At 32.5% G+C, this 20,379-nt stretch overlaps 2 protein-coding genes across 4 annotated transcripts in view; one reads left to right on the plus strand and one right to left on the minus strand.

The window, feature by feature from the left end:
• LOC143904672 (F-BAR domain only protein 2) overlaps window positions 1-7,534 on the plus strand; it is a 36,756-nt gene extending 29,222 nt beyond the window's left edge. Inside the window, exon 14 of one of the 2 annotated variants that reach the window (XR_013259014.1) lies at window positions 7,172-7,534. The gene's annotated coding sequence lies outside the window, so the exon portion shown is untranslated. Of the gene's footprint in view, window positions 1-527; window positions 5,607-7,171 lie in introns of those variants that run through there. The other variant, XR_013259013.1, reaches the window with a different exon arrangement.
• On the minus strand, window positions 4,963-17,671 carry LOC143904674 (prolyl 3-hydroxylase 2). 2 transcript variants are annotated; one of them, XM_077419493.1, is made up of 11 exons: window positions 17,234-17,671; window positions 14,443-14,707; window positions 12,963-13,287; window positions 11,861-11,986; window positions 9,687-9,823; window positions 9,285-9,434; window positions 8,393-8,650; window positions 8,107-8,199; window positions 7,818-7,968; window positions 7,080-7,497; window positions 4,963-6,555 (listed from the first exon to the last, which is right to left on the minus strand). In XM_077419493.1, exons 1-11 carry the CDS (start codon window positions 17,461-17,463, stop codon window positions 6,465-6,467), a joined length of 2,244 nt encoding a protein of 747 aa, XP_077275619.1. In that variant the 5' UTR covers window positions 17,464-17,671; the 3' UTR covers window positions 4,963-6,464. The 2 variants fall into 2 exon arrangements, with proteins under 2 accessions (XP_077275619.1, XP_077275620.1); XM_077419494.1 differs by lacking the exon at window positions 4,963-6,555 and having other exon boundaries at window positions 7,335-7,497; window positions 7,745-7,968; window positions 17,234-17,668.
• Between the last annotated feature and the right edge of the window lie 2,708 nt (window positions 17,672-20,379).

The raw sequence follows: 20,379 nt of genomic DNA on the forward strand, positions 1-20,379 counted from the left end.
ATAATATAGACAAACATAGTTAAAGCAAAATTGTTTTTATTTTTGGAATACTACACATACGCGACACACACAATCTCTCTTTTTCTTTACGCATATATACATACACATGTAGTAAAATATAAGGAAATCCAAAAGCTTTTTAACGTGTCGAGAATCGATGTGGTGAAAGCTCCATAACTCATTAACAGTAGGCCATACATTTATGTGAGCCTTTTTGCTTTCTTTTTACGACTGATTTCTTAAAAAAAATGATCTCTGGTTTTGAATCACCTTCACCCTTACCCTCTGTCCCTTTCACATACACACACTCGATGTGTGAGAGAGGGTAAAGATGGGTTGATTCAAAACTAGAGATCATTATTTTAGGAAATCATTAGTCGTAAAAAAAAGAAGCAAAAAGGCTCACTTAAATGTATGTCCTACTGTTATTGAGTTATGGAGCTTTCACCACATCAATTCTCGACACGTTGAAAAACTTTTGGATTTCTTTATATTTTATTATACCCATTTATAATGTGTTCCTTTAGATCATTCAAGTTTCGGATTGAAATTAAACATACAAGTGACTTCAAATAATCCTATAAGTATAATGAAATACGAGGAGATCCAGAAGTTTCTCACATACACAAGACTCGATGAGAAGAATTCGGGCCTGCATCCAGACAAATCACATTGAACATTTATTTTAAGATAAGAACTTGTCGACATGACTTGCTTAAACTGACTAGTAAAAGTTTACGGTCTCCTTGATGAGCTGGTAACAATTATTTAATTTTTAATTATAACGTAATATTGTTCGTTGTATTAAAAAATTTACTTCAATGAATGATCAACTTTTCATACGTTCTAAAGTCATAGAGTCAATCACGATTATTAAGATATCAAAATTGAAACAATTTACAAAATAAATAATTTTGATTTTTTATTTTATGTAACTGGATAACGGTAAATCATATATTTATATAAACTTTTTGGTTTTTTTTTGTATGATTAATTACTTCTTAGGCTAATAACCTCGAATTGTAAATTCTGTTTACAAGAGATAATACATAATTAGAATTTTTTTTTAGAAAGACTTGATGTATTTAGAAAGAAAGAATTAGATACCGCAAAAGAAAAATTATTGCTGAAACTATTTTATTCATTATACATATACAAAGTATTTCGTAAATAGTACCTACTAATTATATAGTGCTATTCTTTATTAAAATTGAGTCAAAATGTTTTTTTCTATAATGCTTAATGAAGTAGTAATAATTAGTAAGTAAAGTTATTTCAATCAACCGTTCTTTAGACAAACCTACCTACGTCAATAAGCCGCGCATTTGATAGTATACTCTACGACTTAGCAACGGAACGCTCACTAAATAGATTAACTTTACTCAATAATTAAGCTGCTCATTAAGCATTATAAAAAAAAAGATCATGACTTGTTCAGAACTCTTCGATTCAGTCTTTTGTAAGAAATAGCGGTATATAATTAGTAGGTATTATTCAAGAAACATCCTCTATATATATACATACAACATACATATACATACATACATATATATTACTGCTATTTCTTATTTAAAAAATATATATAAAATTCTTATCCTAAGAGAGTGAATCTTTGGCTGTTAATGAGTTAAATGTCGATCTTTTATTGATAAAATATTTTCCATTTTTACAAAGTGACAAAAGTGTTCTTTATATCATTCGTTTCTCTGAATATTTTGTTATATCCAAATACACTTCAAAAAATCGCGGAATCGATTTTTTTAGATATGCGACGTAATATATACGACGTATAAATAACGTACATAATCTTATATATGTACATAAGATTGCGAAATAATGTAACTCTTGTAAGAAGCCTGATTCGAAATCATACAATCCGATACACACGGTATTTCTCTTCCGTTTTTACATCGACGACAAGCGATAATCGCTGTCTCTGGTCTAAAAGAGATCAATTTTCCTCTACGCGAAACTATTAATCTTATCGATGATCCTTAGAGAGAAAGTTCGTTTAAACGGCACCTCAAAAGTTGAAGAGTCAACGGGCACTGAGATACACCAGTTTATATCTTCATCGTTACAACCGCTTGCTAAACGTGAAATATCGTTTCTTATACTTCCCGTTGCTGGAAAGAAATATTACGACCAGTAAAAGATTATTATATATATAAATACCGTCAGGCTTAGTTTACACCGTGCGACCTGATCGCGACCTGACCTATGCCTTGACCTAAAATAGGCTGCTAAACAAAACGTTTACACCATGTAGACCTATGATACTTTTGGTCAAATATAGATAGAAATCCAGTATCCAGTATCTATTGGTACACTCTCTGCACTTTAGGCGGTCTTTAGGTCACCTGCGTTTACACGCGTTACGTCGTGTGACTTTTAGGTCAGGGCACGCGAAAAAGAGACCAGGGTAGCGATCATGTAACTTTTTTCCTAGAGCGGAAACGTGAAAAGTGAAAACTTTTATGTAACTATCTCTTTCTATTGGTGTTGAATAGAAAGAGATAAACTTTTTACTTTTCACATTTCCGTCCTAGGGGAAAAGATACATGATCGATCCCCTGACCCAAGACCCAAGCGAGGTCGCAACCGTTTACATCGTCGCGACCTATCGTGTTTAGGTTGAATATAAGGTATAGGTCGAGGCCTAAACGCACGGTGTAAACTAGGCCTTAATATTGTTGCGTCTCAGCCTCAACATTCCTGCGAACTCTCTACGCCTTTCTCCCTCTCTCTCTCTGCGCGACTGCGCGCCTATCATTTTACGAACTGACACGAAAGCGTCACTTTTAAGTTTGCTTTTTAACTGTAATCATCATGCAGGGAGGGGCGATACACCAAGGTCTATACGAAGAGCAATACAAAAACATCTGTGACCTATGACGAAACTTGAGTGACCACTGACCACTCCAATCGAGATTCAATTGCATTGATTGGTATCGAGTAGTGAGGACCGATATGGTCTTTCTCTTTCGTTTATCTTTGAATATCTCTTCGAATAATAGAAAAAAATTTTCTAGACTTTATTCCGTTATTAACGCGGCACGTGCGGTATTGTCGTAACTATTTCTAGCCTTCTAGCTATGTAGCTTGTTTCGCGTTGAAAAATTTATATACGTGTCAGGTGTCAGGATTGGAATAATGCGATGACGATGGAGTGAAGAATCGACTGAGTTCTCCTGTGATACGCAGATGTCACTATAATTTTGTAATAAACGTTTGTATTGAAACACACACACATACACATACATATATATGTACGTCACGATGTATCGCACTTTCTTCCCGACTGAATCTCGAAATGACGATAACGGCGAACGATTACAACGAGGAGCCACGAGGGATACAGGAGCAAAACTCACGTTCTTCAATCGTGTTTTACATTGAGTTACCGCAATCTTGTTGCGTATCTCTTGTACACGTTTGGTTAACAACTTTAATATTTACGATAGCGAAAGGAGTAAAAACGAATCCGACAATCGGGGTCTCCATATTTGAACTTCAGAAAGAAGATTATGCATTTGGGTGTAATGCCGTTAAAACGACAGGCCTGAAACATATACATTACGCTAACTTCAAGAATTGTTTTCTCGTAAATGATTTATCGAATCCGCGCGTTCTTTCTCCTCGCGTACATTTATTTCAATTTTAAAATAGAAATCATGATAATTCTTATGTGAATCTGCACGTAGACAGTAATACTACAGAAGAAGGGACCCCACTCGAATGGCCTTGATATATGTCGTCAAGATCATGATTCTGAATAAACTCGAAGTTTGTCGCTTATTGTTTATTAAAAAGTTATTAACACATAAAATAAAGTCTTACTGATTATAAATTCTACATTGTACGTATTATATTTATTGTAAAGTAAATACGGATAGAGAAAAACAGCATAGAGACATCGCCTTTTCTTTTTAATAAATATTTCTACCTGACCTGACTTAATCTAATTTTAATTTAAGATTATAGATTCACAGTTCAACCTAACATTCTTCGCATTAATACACTAAAATAACTTTCAAATTTTTATATTAACATTTTAAGTTCGGTTTTAACGGTATAAACAAGCGCAGCTCCTTCTCCGCATTAACTTGATAAATATATAATAAGTAACGTACAGGGTATCCTATTTTATTTTCCCCAAGTGAATTATTCGAAAACTAGACCAGCAGGTAAAAGTATTTCAAACAAAAGTTGTATGATCTGGAAGGGAAAAAATAATGATCAATTTTCGGAAAAATGAATTTTTTAAGATCACATGAAGGTTATCACCCTTTTTTAAATGAAATTATATGAATAATGAGAACTTGATCGTTTATGAGAATAACACACAAGTAATAGAAATATGCCTTCTACAGTCGGGCTGGATTTTTCCAGCTCTGCGCGCCGAGTAATGTCAGTCTTGAAACACAGTCTCAAGCTGAAGGCGAAGTATACATAATTGTATTGATAATTAGTTTAATAATCGTGATGCTAAATAAGCATCTTTTAGAAACGAACTATAAAGAATTTGGAATTATATTTTTGGATTTTTTTACATAAGAATATGATTCTATGTTATTCGGAATATAAAAGTATTAAAAACTAGAGTTATCAAAAAATTAATAGTTTGAGATATTTTATACTTTATTCTAGCATATTTTGACACAAGTTATAAAATTATTTTGATAACAGTACCTTAATCAAGTTCACTTATATTTTTATACACGGAATAATGAAACAAATCAATAATTGTAAAAAAATACTCTTTTACATGCAAAATAACTAGCAGAACAATCATTATGTAAAGAAATCATATAATTCCAAATTCTATATTTAAAAAATCATATATAAATCTCCATTTTTAAAAATGGTGATGATCGTGATTTTAACAAAACAATTTTTTTTCGAAAGTTTATTTTACCATTATTTGTTCCCTTCCAGACCATACAATTTTTGTCTCAAACATTTTTACCTTCTGAATTCAGTTTTCGCGTAATTCGCCTAGGAAAAGTAAAATGGGACAATGGGCCTATAGAATTCATATTTAATGGAATTCTTCGCATTCAATAGTTGTCTGCAGGTTGCATTGTATTCGTATCTTTTTAATTAACAATGAGCGATGACTAAAACTTTTTAAAGATTACTCAGATTCGTAATCTTGATAATGTCAAATTTACTGGAACAAGCCTCCTCTCTTCTTTATCCTCTATCTTCCTTTCTCCATTCTAAATCGTTTTCACTTTGTCCGCTGATGAATGCGTTTCTTCTATTTGTCCCGCGATTGCAATAACAACGCGGACAGATCGCGGATGTCGATCATTTCGAGATGTAGATGTGTTAGTAATTACGAACGATTTAGTATAACTATACGCACGCTTAATCGACGGAATTGATTTTTACAAAGAGACGCGTGTATAAAGTGTCCACCATGTATGCGTAACTCATCGCGCGGTAAGGGGAATAAGAAGAAAAAACAGAAGAGAAGAAGGAGAAAGAGGACTGCAACGCAATCGCGAATATAACACAGGCGTAACTTCTTATACATAGTATAAATACGAGGACTATAAATTAACGATGCGATGCAAACATTGCGTGATACATAGCGAGCGGTTATGTAAACTTGTTGACATGTAATATGTCCATGTTCTAATAAAGATTCAGGATATTTTCTATAAACAGTTGTTGCAGTTGGTGCAATTGCGACGACAACGCTTCTACACATACTTTGCTACGTAAAATAATATTAATTAGCAAAATAATTTAGAGATAACTGACTCGTACGGGGCGTGTGTGCGAGGTATTCGATGTAAGTCTATACATTGTATTGTACGTGCAGACTAGAAACTTGATTAAATTGAACGCAGCAAGATTGGTGAGACAAATCCCACATCATCGTTGCACGTTCCCATAATGGACTTGTATAAATAAAAAATTAGGGACTACTCGTCGAATAAGAGTGGGATTAACCACCTATGCTCGTCTGTTTCTTTAAACAGACTGTGTCCGGCTGATTTATACTAACATGATACGTACGTTTCGGAATTTTTACACGATAACCGATGCTAAAATTTTTCGAACACTTTTCTCGCATCTCAATTTATACGTCCATGAAGTTTTTTCCAATTTTTAGATACATCCATTATCTATAGAACCTCCTTAATCATAGATCTATAATTTATCGTTATAAAATACGATTAGATAACTCTTGAATCTCCAGCTTCATGGTCCAGCCATTCATGAAGGAATATGTGCTATTTTTTAAACTTTCATCTATTAAACTATAAATCACTTCGATCTGTCTTTGTAAGTCACGAATTGATCAGTTCAGTTAATTTGAATTGCATCTGCCATATTCTTCTTTTCTTCCCTTCTTCTTGCTTCAACACTTGAACGTATGTCTATTCTGATTTAAATGAAAATGCAGGTAAAACGATACTCATATCTTGTGTAAATTTCTATTAATGTTACTACTTTTTGCTGCCTTCTCGCACGAATTCCCTCAGAATGTGCCTTAACGTCTTATCTTCTTTGAAACATTGGATCAGCGTGTCTTCATATCTAAAACAGAACGTTACACTTTATTTGATCCATAAAAAAAACTCAGGAGAAAATAGAATTTTTGAAGAAATATACTCAGCTTCTTTAAACCATTAATCCTTAATCCTACATTATATTTTATTATTCAACAATCACCGCTGCAACTATTTTTTCTATCTTTGTGTTTATTTCTTAGTTATAATTTTTATGCATTTATTGTCTCATATGATCTTATTATTTGCAAACGAGGAAACATGAATTTCTCTATTTATCTGTGAAGTTTTCTCCCAAAATTTTTTATGATATCTATAATAATGTATGGTTTAGGAATGCACTATCAAAAAACAGAAAACAATTTTGTAATTAAAGATTGATTAATTAAACATAAGCTGAATGCGGACGCAGTGATGTCATTCTGCTGACATGTCTGATCAAATCTATTTACTAATCTGTTGACAGACTGCTATCATTTTGCTTGCTGGCTTTTCTTCCCTACATAACGCCTTAAATACAGAATGTATAATAAACTCTATTCTCTGCATCACCTCAGCGGTATTTGGGTATCCTCGCGTTGCACGGTACCCAAAATGCGGACCCTCTGTAACATGCTATCTGCCATCACCCTCTCGTACTCCAGGTATTTTTCGTCCTGGGTGAACCACAACGCCACTGCGCACCTCCTCCCGCTACGTACACCCCGAACGCCGTGAAGATTCTCACCACCGGCGGAGAAAGCCACCATACGTCCGCACCGAGGCCGAACGATGCCCTGGACGCGGCGTCTCTTCCAATCCTCGGCGAAGAAGAACTCGCCACCGTCGAAGTCATCATTGAGATATAGAATCGCCGAGTAGTCCCGCCAAGTATACGCGGGATCTTCTCGCAAGCAAGAACCTTCGTCTTTTACCACGCAGTTATCAGCATGAATCTCGTGACTAAGATCAGTTCGATTCGCCGGCGAGTCTGAAAACAAGATAGAATAAATTTTCTGAAACTAACAGATACATATATATCTAATCTTTTTCAGTCCTCCCCTTAGATATCTTATGTACTGTTCGATAGGCAAATACAATATTAACGTATTTTGCTATTATATTTTATATCCTGGTGATTGCTTTGTTAATAAAAAGAGTTATGAAAATGAAATCAAGCGAACCGATCCATCAATAGAATACGATCTGATCGATTGTCTACATGTTTAATGCCGTACCAAGTATTATGATGCGAGCATGCCAACGAAAATGTCGTCAGAAGCACGCGGTGATGCGTCAGATGAAAATTACCGGGTAAAGCAGTTCGGCAGACCAAATGGGTGTAGGTGAAATACAATGGTCGATCAAGGTCGAAATACCTTTCCAGATGATTGCGAGCTGCTTCCGTGCGTTGCAGGAATAGCCTAAGCAATTCCGGCTTCGTCAGACCGAAGTAGACCATCTACAATTTTTTTTTCTTTTGTAAGATTTATAAGACAATAAATTTTGCCGAAGATAAGGCAGGCAATGAATCCGAGAAGACAATGAGAAATACGAACATACAATCTTTTTGTCAATATTTCCGGATACGGATCCTTACCAAGGCTATTCTGCCAACGGTCACACCCTCGAAACACTCGTAAGGCGAATGCGGACTTTTGTTTTCTTCGTAGCCATCTCCCTCCACGGCAATCTGGAATTTATGAATAATATAATATATCTATATGCAAACTTTTGTTTTTTAGTAAAAGTAATTAAATTTTTGCTTATTGGAATTTTTTACTAAAGTCTTATCAAGATCGTGATGCTAAAAAAAACGCTTAAAAAGAAAAACATCTTGCAGCTATGATTCGGAATTGATCAGTCAATTGAGCCGATTCCGATACCTGGGCGAGTCGCATGAGCAGATTGCAATCGGTAGAATTGAGGAAACCGTCGGCTGCGTAGCGGTTTTTTCCACCGAGCTCGTCTTCCGCTGCTATCAATCGCGCGTCGTCCGTGACTTTTAACCGCTCCATGACGTGATCTTCTCGTATCTCTGTCTCCTCCTTGTCCCGGAACGCTGACAAATTACCCACAAGTCGTATCCGGATGGATGGCGAGTGACCTGGAGGCGGATGCAAGATTGGCGTCAAGAAAGAATCCTAAAGAAGCAAAAGATGAGATATACTAAGACACTGAGATAATAACGCGACATTGCAGATAGAAATTGGACTTTTCTTTTAATTTTTCTTTCCTTATCGGTCGTCTTGCCTCGCGAATCTTTTTCCTTGCGCCTGCACTTTTATGCAGATATAAACGCAAAAGTAAATAGGGTTGCATTTAAACAGGCGATTCAAACGAGGGACTTATAGAGATACGCCGTATGCAATATTATTTTAATTTTAATATCTCTTTCTTCAGTTTTATTCGTTATTTTATTTTATCAAATTGCAACAATAATAAAGGCAAATTGATTTCTAAATATTTTATTGTTTCTCGGGTATAAATGTGTATAACATACAGTAAAAATATTTCAGTATTAAATGCATTCGAACAGCATAATTCACCGACTTTTTCTAGCTGATATCGGTTTAGACACGATATCTGATGGTCAGATTTATTCCTGCGTCGTCCTTGAAAAAGAAATCGAAATGGTAGCTTACAATAAAGAGTTTCTTACGCTTCTCGATCCGCATAGATCGATTGACAAATAAATGATCCCGAAAGATAGTCATTATTTGTAAGTAATTTTATTTATCAGGTATTTTCGTTGCAAACTCATGTCTCATCTTTTACCTTTCCTAATTCCTTCTCGTCAGTCTTCTTCTTATCGTTTGTCTTCTTGGTGAACGCGCTAAATCTGGCGTCGATTTCCGCGAACTCCTTCGATATATAATGCAGCAGCATCAGCTCGTATTCTTGCCGTTTCACATACGAAAGCGTTTCCTAAGAACAATTCTCATTAAATTTACGAATCTATTAACGTTTTTTCACTCATTCAAATAATTTTCACTTATTTTAAGTGTTGAAAATTTACAATCTATCCTTTGGAATATTGTGTATGAAAATAAATATTATAAATCTTTCCAACGTACTTGAAAATTCAAATATTTTCCTTAAATTTTTTTTTACAAATATTAAATTTATATTACTTATTCTAGAAGCTTGTATTTTTTATAGTTCTATCTTTTCACATACCTCCCTTGGCGTGAAATAGTCTTCTTTTACTTTTGGTTGAAGGCTATAATAGTCCTTATTATGAAGCATTGTCTCGTCGGCAGGTAAAAATAACAAGTAACTCGCTACTGCTGCACAAGCTGCTTTCAAATTACCCACTAGGCATAAAATAAATGAAAATTAATTATTATTCATATAGGTATACTTTTTATATGCTTTCATCCATTCATTTGACTCATGTGCATATATTTATGCAAATATTTGGATTTTATATATCAAACTGATAAAAAATTCAGTTGGCAGAGAGAGGAAGAAAAGAAAGTAAGAGAAAGAAGAAAGAATTAAAATAACATTTTCCTAAAATAATACGAGTTGAAGTACAAATAAATATCGTGCAAAGTAGTACAAAAGATGCAAGAGACATGACATTGCAGTTTTAGAAATGATGTTGAACATTACTACAATTTAGAAATTAGCCCAATTAATTTAACAAAGGATGATTCAGGAGACAGCTTGATGGAGCTGCTGAAATATTTGCTCCTGTTAATAAATGGAGACACATTGCAACAAGGTCATTATAATTCATGACACTTGCATTTTATGTCAGTGCCCCAATTATGCTACCAAATTATACTAGATTGCTCAAATATAAATAAGACTGATTTCTCTTTTCAATAGAAAACTTCAAAGCTTTTATTCGGAAATAATATACATTTTATTTCACATATTCATCATGGGGTTCGAGACATTTTTCTCAAATTTATGGGAATCTTTCTATACCCTATTTAAAAAAGATTTTTGACTAAATGCATATCTAGTTTTGCACGTTTTCAATAATTTCGTGGTTATCTTTGAATCGTTGACCAAGTCCGTCGCCTTTAATTTTGAAAACAGATGAAAATCGTAAGAGCTAAAGCGCTAGATTATAAAGGAAGTAAATCCTAACTCAAATTGGGGTTTATTGTTTCTGCAATGTAGTTGTCTTGACCGTGTGTGAAGCGTTGTCTCGCAAAAAAAACACTTGTTTTGGAGCTAATTTTTAAAATATTTTGACTTTCGCAAACCGTTACTACACATATATTATTTTGCAATAAATTATTAAGCCGGCGAGTATGTGGTTTTAATTTTCAACACATTATTATTTTATATATAAATATATATAAAATATGTCCACATGTATTTCGTTTCTTTTGTATAATCTCTCTGTATCTATAGATATAATTCTATACATAGAAAAAATAATAAGACAAATAATTGAAAAATAATTTAAAAAAATTACTTTTGCATTGTTTCTGTTTGTGAAATATAAAATTGTGATTAGATTATACAATATTCTATGTATGTATGTACAATAATATATATATATATATATATATATATATATATATATATATATAATCATATTTTATATGCAATTATTACACTTATATATAGATTATGGGCTGTTTTTTTATCATTTCCTCAAACTTTATTTTTTATAAAAAAAAAAACAATGTAAATATTATCTTTTTAATTATATTTTAATTTTTCTTTCTTGTTTTTTCTACATATATATAAACAGAAATTATACAAGAGAAAGCAAACACCTCTAAGTATTTTATATAAGTATATGTATATATTTATGCATGTTTTTATATGTATAAAAAAAATTTTTACCGGGTGTTTATAACCATGTGACTGACTGTTACTAGTACTAGAATAACTAAAGTCTTAAAGAATAGCACAGTATTACCAATATTTAAAAATATATATCCACCTGTTGAGGGAGAAATTCAAAAGTCTCATTCATATTATTTAATTGAGCAACCTAGTATATACAGTTAGTATACACAATATCTTCGTATACTCATGATATAATAATCTATACGATACGATGGTGTAGAACATGGATTCCTTGTGAAAAACGAATGATATAATTTGTCATAAAAACATTAATCAAAAATAAAAAAAAAATTTCATGTCTTGATAGTAAATATTATTATACAAATAAAAAAATTTATTTTTTTAAATACAACAGTTTATAATAACTCAATTTTCCGAAGGTATTATATAAAACATACCACTTCCATTTAAAAAATATATATATTAAAAACATATTAAAAAATATTTATTAAATATTACAAAAGTACCAACAGAAAGAATATTTCGTACAGTCAGTATAATAAAATTAGCCATTGCAAAACTAAAATACTCACGTTTATAATAAGCGAATTGCAGGTAATTATAATGACTTCTGAGCAAATCATTCTGAAAATTGCCGTTTACGTTGTTCAACGCAAGCGAACATCCACGTTTGCACTTCAGACAGTACGCAAAGTGGTCTAAAAAGAAATGAGAGTAATAATAAATAAACAAAAAATACTTTTTAAACAATTATTAACCCTCTTCTACTTTAAACTTCTTCTGAGAAAAATGTTAAAAATGTAGTTTATCTGTGAAAACTTATTTGAAAAAATGAGAAATATTTACTGCAATTATTGTACAATGAAAATTTAGATCCATTAAAAATGCAATTTGATAGATTTGTATCATGAACAAATACAATGTTTAATACAATATATATACATATGCATGATGTATAAATACTAAAAAAACTAATTAATAAGATTACGCGCATATATTTTATAACACGCACATTGTTATTCTGTCTCCTAGTGACACATAATTTTAATATTTTACATTTCTTAAACCTAATGTTAATTAATAGCAGCAATAATAATAAACAGTTATTTCTCTAAAGTCCATTTCTACCAATGCCGATTAACTTTAATCTCGACTATACCTTACCTTTTATTTTTTTCTAGTTTCAAGAATTAGAAAAAGATAAAAAATAAATTAAACTGAGATTAAAGTTAATCCGCATTGGTAGAAATAGATATAGATCGAACAAATTCCGCGCTTGCCCAAATGTAAATTAAGAAATATAAATTATAGTAGGTATATATGTTATGGTCAAAGGGCGGAGCGCGGTCACTCCTCAGTTTGACTGGTCGATCCTGAAGATTGACCAAGACGCTTGGTCAATCCTCAAAACATTTTTTTGTTTCGGCTTTTGACTAGGGCGTTTTTTGTCTATTCTAGGAGTGAGTATATAGCATGTCTATATATATATATAGTATGTCTATATATATATATATATATATATATCTATATATATATATAGTATGTCTATATATATATATATATATATATATATATATATATATATATATATATATATATATAGACATACATTTTCTCATCTGAATTTGTTTATTTTATTATTTGTTGTCTTTATTAAGTCAATTTGTATCTTACTTGCTATTGAAGAAGTAAACTCAGGATACCATCCTTGATCGAAGGGGCCCTCACAATAGATTCTACATTCGTCTTCGGATTCTATGTAAGATTCGAGCGAACTTTCAAATTCGGCCACAGCTTCCGCGTAGTTCTCATCTTCATATGCCTGAATCCCTCGGAAGTACTTTCGCACAAAGGGAGCCGCCTCCAAATTCACGACCTTTTCCGCGGCCACATCAGGCATACTCAAGTAGTATTTCAGGTTCTTCCTAGTCATCTCGTGATCGGGATGCTGGGACAGAAAGGTGAAAGCTGCGTCCGCCGCATCTTGATATCTTTTTTTCTGTGAAAAATTATTTGCGAGTATTCACTTATTATGTTACATCATTAATTAATAATTATATTTCTATAGATGTTACATCTTTTATTTTAATTTTTATGATATATTAGATTATATATTTTTATTATTATTATTATATTGTTATATATTTTTTATTATTATATGCAAAAATAATTGTGTACATTTAAAAGATTATCGTATTTCTTGCAAGATTAAATATAGTATCTGCTATATAAATTATAATATCTATTCTTTGTTTAAGTACCAAATACTATTCACAGCTAAATTTCATTTCACATTATCTTAATAAAAGGCATATCATAATCGTTATGCCGAAAGTGTACGAAATATACTGGGATGCTAATTTTGATAGCAGATGATATGAAGGTTCTTCCTTCTTCCGTACAAAGATACAAAACGGAAAATAAAAAATTGTGTTTCAGTTCAATGTTGCAGACATAAATATTATTGGTAATTTGTTTCAATTTAAAATGGCGATCTTTTCTAATTAAAATATCGAGATTTGAGATATCTTCCATTGATTTGGGATTATAAACGACGATGCGCAAATTCTCGAAAATAAACGCTATCTAAATAAGTGAAGACGATGATACAAATCGGTTTTCGGGTTAAGCCGCGAGTTGTTTAACTCATAATTTACGCAGCAAACGCAGGCAGAATATATCTGCTACGCCGTAATTGCGTAATCCACCAGATTAGTACCCGGGGAGTTTGGTATTTTCGTGATGTTTTTCTACGGCATCTTCCGTAGGCGAGCAGAGACACGTGTCTCTGTAGAAAGACAAATCTGAACAACGCAATTAAGTTTATCGGTTAAAAGAAATAAATGACAGAAATTAAATTAAAGTTGAAATATTGCATGAGCTATATATCGTGATTATTGTTAATTAGATAAAATGTGAAATATAATAAAATAAATATATTTCATGTTTTATCGTTCAATTATATTGTATAGATAATAACAAATCATTATAAATACAAACACAAATTATATCAGCGTTAAGTAATACGAAATGGAAAATAAGATTGTATTTCACTTTAATAATGCAACATATACTTTTTTGTAACTTATGTGAAAGATTCTCACACAATTTGATTGCTTAAAGTGTTTCGGTCAAATAGACAGCACTTTCATACCTGAAAATAACAGATATGGAGATACTCGTAGATGGCAAAGTCGACAAATTTCCTCTCCGTGGCGTGTAGGAGTCGTTTAAGCGCCCCCGCACCTGCGATTTCTCGATAATCTTGATTACATTTCATTAAACAAAGCGTCTCCCTCACTTTTTTCTCGTAAAAATGCATATCCTCGATATCCTCCGCGAAGATTGGCGAGGAACCTGCCGCATCGGCCTTACATTTTCGCCGGCAAATTGTCACCATTCGTTTATATACTTTATATCTGTAAAATATTACGCAAATTTACATTAAGAGGTTACATACGTTTGATAAAAACTTCAAACTAGGTCGAAATTAATGAATTTTTATTGTAGGTAAAAGTATGTTTTATTAAAAAATGGAAATACATGTCTTGTGTAGGATAAACTTTTGAGAATATCTTCCGAAAATTTCAATAAAAAATATCAGAAATTGAGGTCTTGGCAGTTATTTTCCCAAAACAGTGTTTTAAAAAATCAGATATCTCGGAAATATCTCGGAAACTAGTGAACCAATTTGCATGAAATTTTTTATTACAGTTACTCTCAATACAATAATCTAGTGCTTGTCATAGGATTTTTTATTTATGGCTTAGTTTTTTATAAATAAAAAAGAATAATTTTTTAAGTAAAAAATCGCATTTTTTGCTACGAACCGCTGTCATTTTCTGAAAATTCAATATTTTCAAAATTGACTGTGATAAGCACTAGATTTCTTCATCTAGTTTAACGAAAAATTTTTGTTTTTTGTTTCACATGAGAGGGGCGGAAGATACATATCTCTGATATTATATTATATCGCAAACGCCGTTTTTACAAAGACTGTTTGGGAAAATAGCTGTTAGGACCTCAATTTTTGATATATTTTAATTGAAATTTTCAGGAGATATTCTCAAAAGACTACTTTACAAAATATGTATTTTTATTTAAAAAATATATAATTGTACCACAATAAAAATTCGTTAATTTTGACCTAGTTTTAGCCCTGTCAAAAACGTATGTAACCCCTTAAAAATACAGATTTATTATACAGATTGATTATGCAGTGCAACCAATATTCAAAGCGTAATATAAATTGATATATATATATATATATATATATATAAATATAATGTGTGTAATATATTCAATACAAAAAAATTCTTTTTACACTGCTGGCCAAAAGTTTGAGACCACATATAAAATTTAAAAATATTCCAGCAAATTTACTAGTTAAAAGTCCGATTCATGCCTTACTCAATATTTTTCCTTAATTTAAAAATAAATAGGTATTATATTTAGCACAGTTATAATTAACACAGCATTGTTTAAAATAAGTCGTTTTATTTTCGACGGTGTCCTGACAACCACGTCAACGATGCATGTAAATTTGTTATGCGGATCGGTGTAACCTAAAGCACTTGATAAGGACCGGAATTCGGTCGAAACGTTGTGCAATTTATTTTCAATTGGCCAGTTGGGTCGAAAATAAAACGACTTATTTTGAATTATTCACTGGCGACGGAAATTGTTTTGTTTATTTAGCATTGTTTAATTTCAAAAAAAATTGAATACGGTCATCAAGCCTGTTTCCCAAAACTAAGCTGTGGACTATTTTAGAAAATGAAGTAGACGAGTCTTCCGCCAGAAAAAATAAATAAACTTATAATTAGATTATTTAGATAAGTAAAAAAAGTGATTAAATATAAGAGTGGCTACTTTAATGAAAAAAATGTCCAATATTCTTTTACTATATGTAATCTATTAATATTTTATATTAATATATAAAATATATTATAATAATATTTTAATAATAAGTAGTAATATAATAGTAATATAATATTTTTCTTATATTAATTAAAAATATTTTTAATATTAATAATAGTAATATAATATTTTAATAATAATTCTAACAATATTCGTTTAACCTTATTTTTTATTGCAAAACTATTAAACTATTTATATTATTTTTTGTTTTTTTTAAAAAGTAATGAATAAAATAATAAACAAATGTAATTTCAATTAATAGTCTTATAGTATGGATGTATCTCGTTAAATTTTTTTAAGAAGATTTAAGTGTTATTATATACGGTCGTTTTTTTATTAAATTAAAGTGTTTAATAGCTAATTATATTGTGTGTCATGTACTACTTATTCTTTTTAGCTATTATTTCTTTTTTCAAAAAATTGTCTTTCTCGTAAAAAATATTTTCTTCTAAAATTTACACATGTATAAGCTTATATTAATTATATATATATATATATATATATATATATATATATATATATATAAATGCGTAAAGAAATAAAGAATCCCTCTCCTTCAAGAAAAGTTACGCGCTAAGTTTCAAACACTCCAAAAAAGCGCTTCTTCTAACGTGAATAATTTTTCTTCTAAATTTACACGTGTAAATTATTAATAAGTACAGACATAAAAGTGTAAAAGCATATAGAATTAATATACATTAAGCGTTCATGAATAATTTTTCTTCTAAAATTTACGCATATAGATATGTATTTTCCTTGAAACGAGATTCCGAAAAAACTTAATTTTAAAAATCTTGAAACAAATCTTTAAAACATGAAAGTAAAGACTTAAAAATATCTTGTGGAATTAATATCCCAGACAGCACTATATCCAAAATCGGGACATAAAAAATGTTAAAGATGTTTTAAAAATGACTAAAAGACGTCTTATATCCCGATTTTGTACATGCGTGCTGTCTGATGAGATACTTTCGAGTGCTCACGGAGGAGAGAATATCGACTGTGGCGGGATAATCGTAACGTACCCATGCAGAGCATCGTTAAATCCCGCGACGCAGCCGTCCCAGTCTTCCTCGAGATAGGCCTGGACCGCGTTCTCGAAGATCTTTGCGAGCGTGGTGTTGCGCGCGTGTTGCGTCTCACGTGGCACCGATTCGCCGCCATCGATCTCATTGATCCCGATCTCGAGCTCGTCGTCGTCAGCGTGGCACGCGCACGCTCCGAAGAGAATCACGAGCGATAGAATGAACCTCATGTTCTCGCGACTCCTCCCAATGGACTGAGCCAGTAGACTGAGTAGACAGTAGACTGCTCACTCAGCTCAACTCAGCTCACTACAGAGTGCACATGTGCACAACACACCGAACATTCACCATCACCACAGTCCACAGACGGCACAGCACAGACCGTCTCGCGTAGAGACCCTGCACTGTGCCCACTGTGGACCCTGTCTCTAGTCTCGCGTCGCGCCTCGCGCCTCGCGCCGGCTCATCTCGGCATCACCATCTCGGTACACGCACATACACGCGTGGGACGTGGTCCACGCTCCACGCGCAAGCACACACGCGAGTGTGCCGGTTGTAGATACTTACAAAGTGATTCACGGAGATATGACTTTAACTTTGCATATACATTATGTGATGTAAAATAAATAAGAAATATGCGTGAGAGAGAGAGAGAGAGAGAGAGAGAGAGAGATAGATAGAGAGAGAGAGAGAGAGAGAGAGAGAGAGAGAGAGAGAGAGAGAGAGAGAGAGAGAGAGAGAGAGAGAGAGAGAGATTGATTGAGCTTTATTAGCCTTCTCGGCTATTTACATAACTCGGTTTTTCCTAAAATTAAGTCCTTTACATGAGGTCTTAACCTACGTACGTTTTTCTTTAAATTAAATCCTCTACATGAGGTACAATTAAATTCTTTATATTTATCTCTTTTTATTCATATTAAATCCTACTTTAAGCCATGCATGGTCCATTATTTTCGGTTTCTCATTCACTTGTACCTTTATTTCTTTATTCAAAAAAATTAAATCTATCATTGTTTGACTATCTTTTGTAACTCTCGTTGGACAATCAACGTATTGCCTCATCCCTAGGTTTTGCATTACCGTTAATAATTTCTTTGTGTAAAATTAATCTACCATTATATCTATATTAAAGTCCCCTATCACTATACAGTCATACTTTATTATTAGATCTTCAACCGTATCTTTCAAAAATCTCACAAAATCGCCATTTGACGCACTCGGCGAATGATACACTACTGCTATCATACCTTTATACAAATTCTCTCTTATTTTTACCACCACGCACCAACAATTTGACACTATCTTTTTCTTATCAACTATGGAGAGGGAGAGGGAGAGGGAGAGAGAGAGAGAGAGAGAGAGAGAGAGAAAGAGAGAGAGAGAGAGAGAGAGAGAGAGATTGATTGATTGATTGATTGATTGATTAGTTTAATATGCCCGAACATCGACTATAGGGCAAAATACAGAACATCGAAAAACATAAAATGCAACATAATATTAGAAGCTGCAGCCGGTAGATAATAGAAAGAAAAGCTGGCTATCATATTGCAATTCCACTGTATAACTATATAACTTAAACATAACTAAATGCTAACAATGTACATCTAAAAACTAAAGAAACGCATAGACAAAAGCATAATGCTAACTTATGTACTACTTAAAACCAGATGAAAGTACGCAATACATTACAAGATAATAAATTGTGCAACGCAACAAACTAGAATTATTTGACTAGATAGTATGAACATAGCACAAGCGATTTATGCAGAGAGCCAAAAGTAAAAGTATCAGACAAATTCAGATGCAAGTAAAAACGAACGGAACAGATTCTTGAAGGATGCAAGAGAGAGAGAGAGAGAGAGAGAGAGAGAGAGAGAGAGAGAGAGAGATTTTTGATTGATTGATTGATTGAGCTTTATTAGCCTTCTCGGCTATTTACATAACTCGGTTTTTCCTAAAATTAAGTCCTTTACATCAGGTCTTAACCTACGTTTTTCTTTAAATTAAATCCTCTACATGAGGTACGATTAAATTTTTTATATTTATCTCTTTTTTTATTCATATTAAATCCTACTTTAAGCCATGCATGGTCCGTTATTTTCACTTGTTTCTTTCGCAAACTCACATTTCCTACTATTTCTATCCTATCACATAAATGTTCTACCTGTCTTCTAATATTACAAAATTATCGATGTTAAATTCTTTATATTTATTTCTCTTTTTATTCATATTAAATTCCACCTTTAGCCATGCATAATTCGTTATTATAAGTTACTCATTCACTTGTTCCTTTATTTCCTTATTCGAAAAAATTAATTCTATCATCGCTCGACTATACCTATACCTATATTAAAGTCTCCTATCACTATACAAAATCGCCATTTGACGCACTCGGCGAATGATACGCTCTACTGTTGTCACACCTTTACACCACTATACCCCGGTACAAAACTGATATAATTTTTCCGCTAGCCTTACTCTATCTATTGTATCAAACGCTTTGACCTCACTATCATTACTTTCTATAGTCAATCTAGTCTCGGATAACTCTCGAATCGCAAGATTCACCCTCTTCATAACCTGATGTCGAATTTCATCCTTATGAGCCAGACAGCCTTGTACCTTCGTATACCAGAGTAAGTCAGCTTTTTCCTGTGATTGCTATATTGTATCTTCCCAGCCGGCTTTTTTTTTTCTTCTCCCCCAATACTTTTTTAAATGTCGGACATTCCGAATCCAGCGCCTCGTGTTCAACATTTATCTTCAAGTTGTATGTCTGATTCTTAAAGGTACAGTTTACACACCTCTTCTTTGCCGTTGTACATTCGTTCGCCTTATGATTTCCTGCACATTTATAGTATGTTTCCTGCCTCGTGCAGAGAGAGAGAGAGAGAGAGAGAGAGAGAGAGAGAGAGAGAGAGAGAGAGAGAGAGAGAGAGAGAGAGAAAGAGTTTGAGTTTGAGTTTGTTTATTATGCCATAGTCAAGACTTTAGGCAAATGATGAATAATACAATGATGTACATGAAGTAAACAAGAGTAAAGTAAAAACAAAAATTAGAAAAAGTAAGAACTAAAAAGATACAGTACAGATGAGATAATTATAATAAAGTAGTGAGCAAAAGGGGAAACAATAAAGATAATAATG

The sequence above is a fragment of the Temnothorax americanus genome, unplaced genomic scaffold (assembly GCF_048541705.1).
Source record: "Temnothorax americanus isolate GAGA-0224 unplaced genomic scaffold, ASM4854170v1 Scaffold55, whole genome shotgun sequence".
Lineage (NCBI taxonomy): Eukaryota > Metazoa > Arthropoda > Insecta > Hymenoptera > Formicidae > Temnothorax > Temnothorax americanus.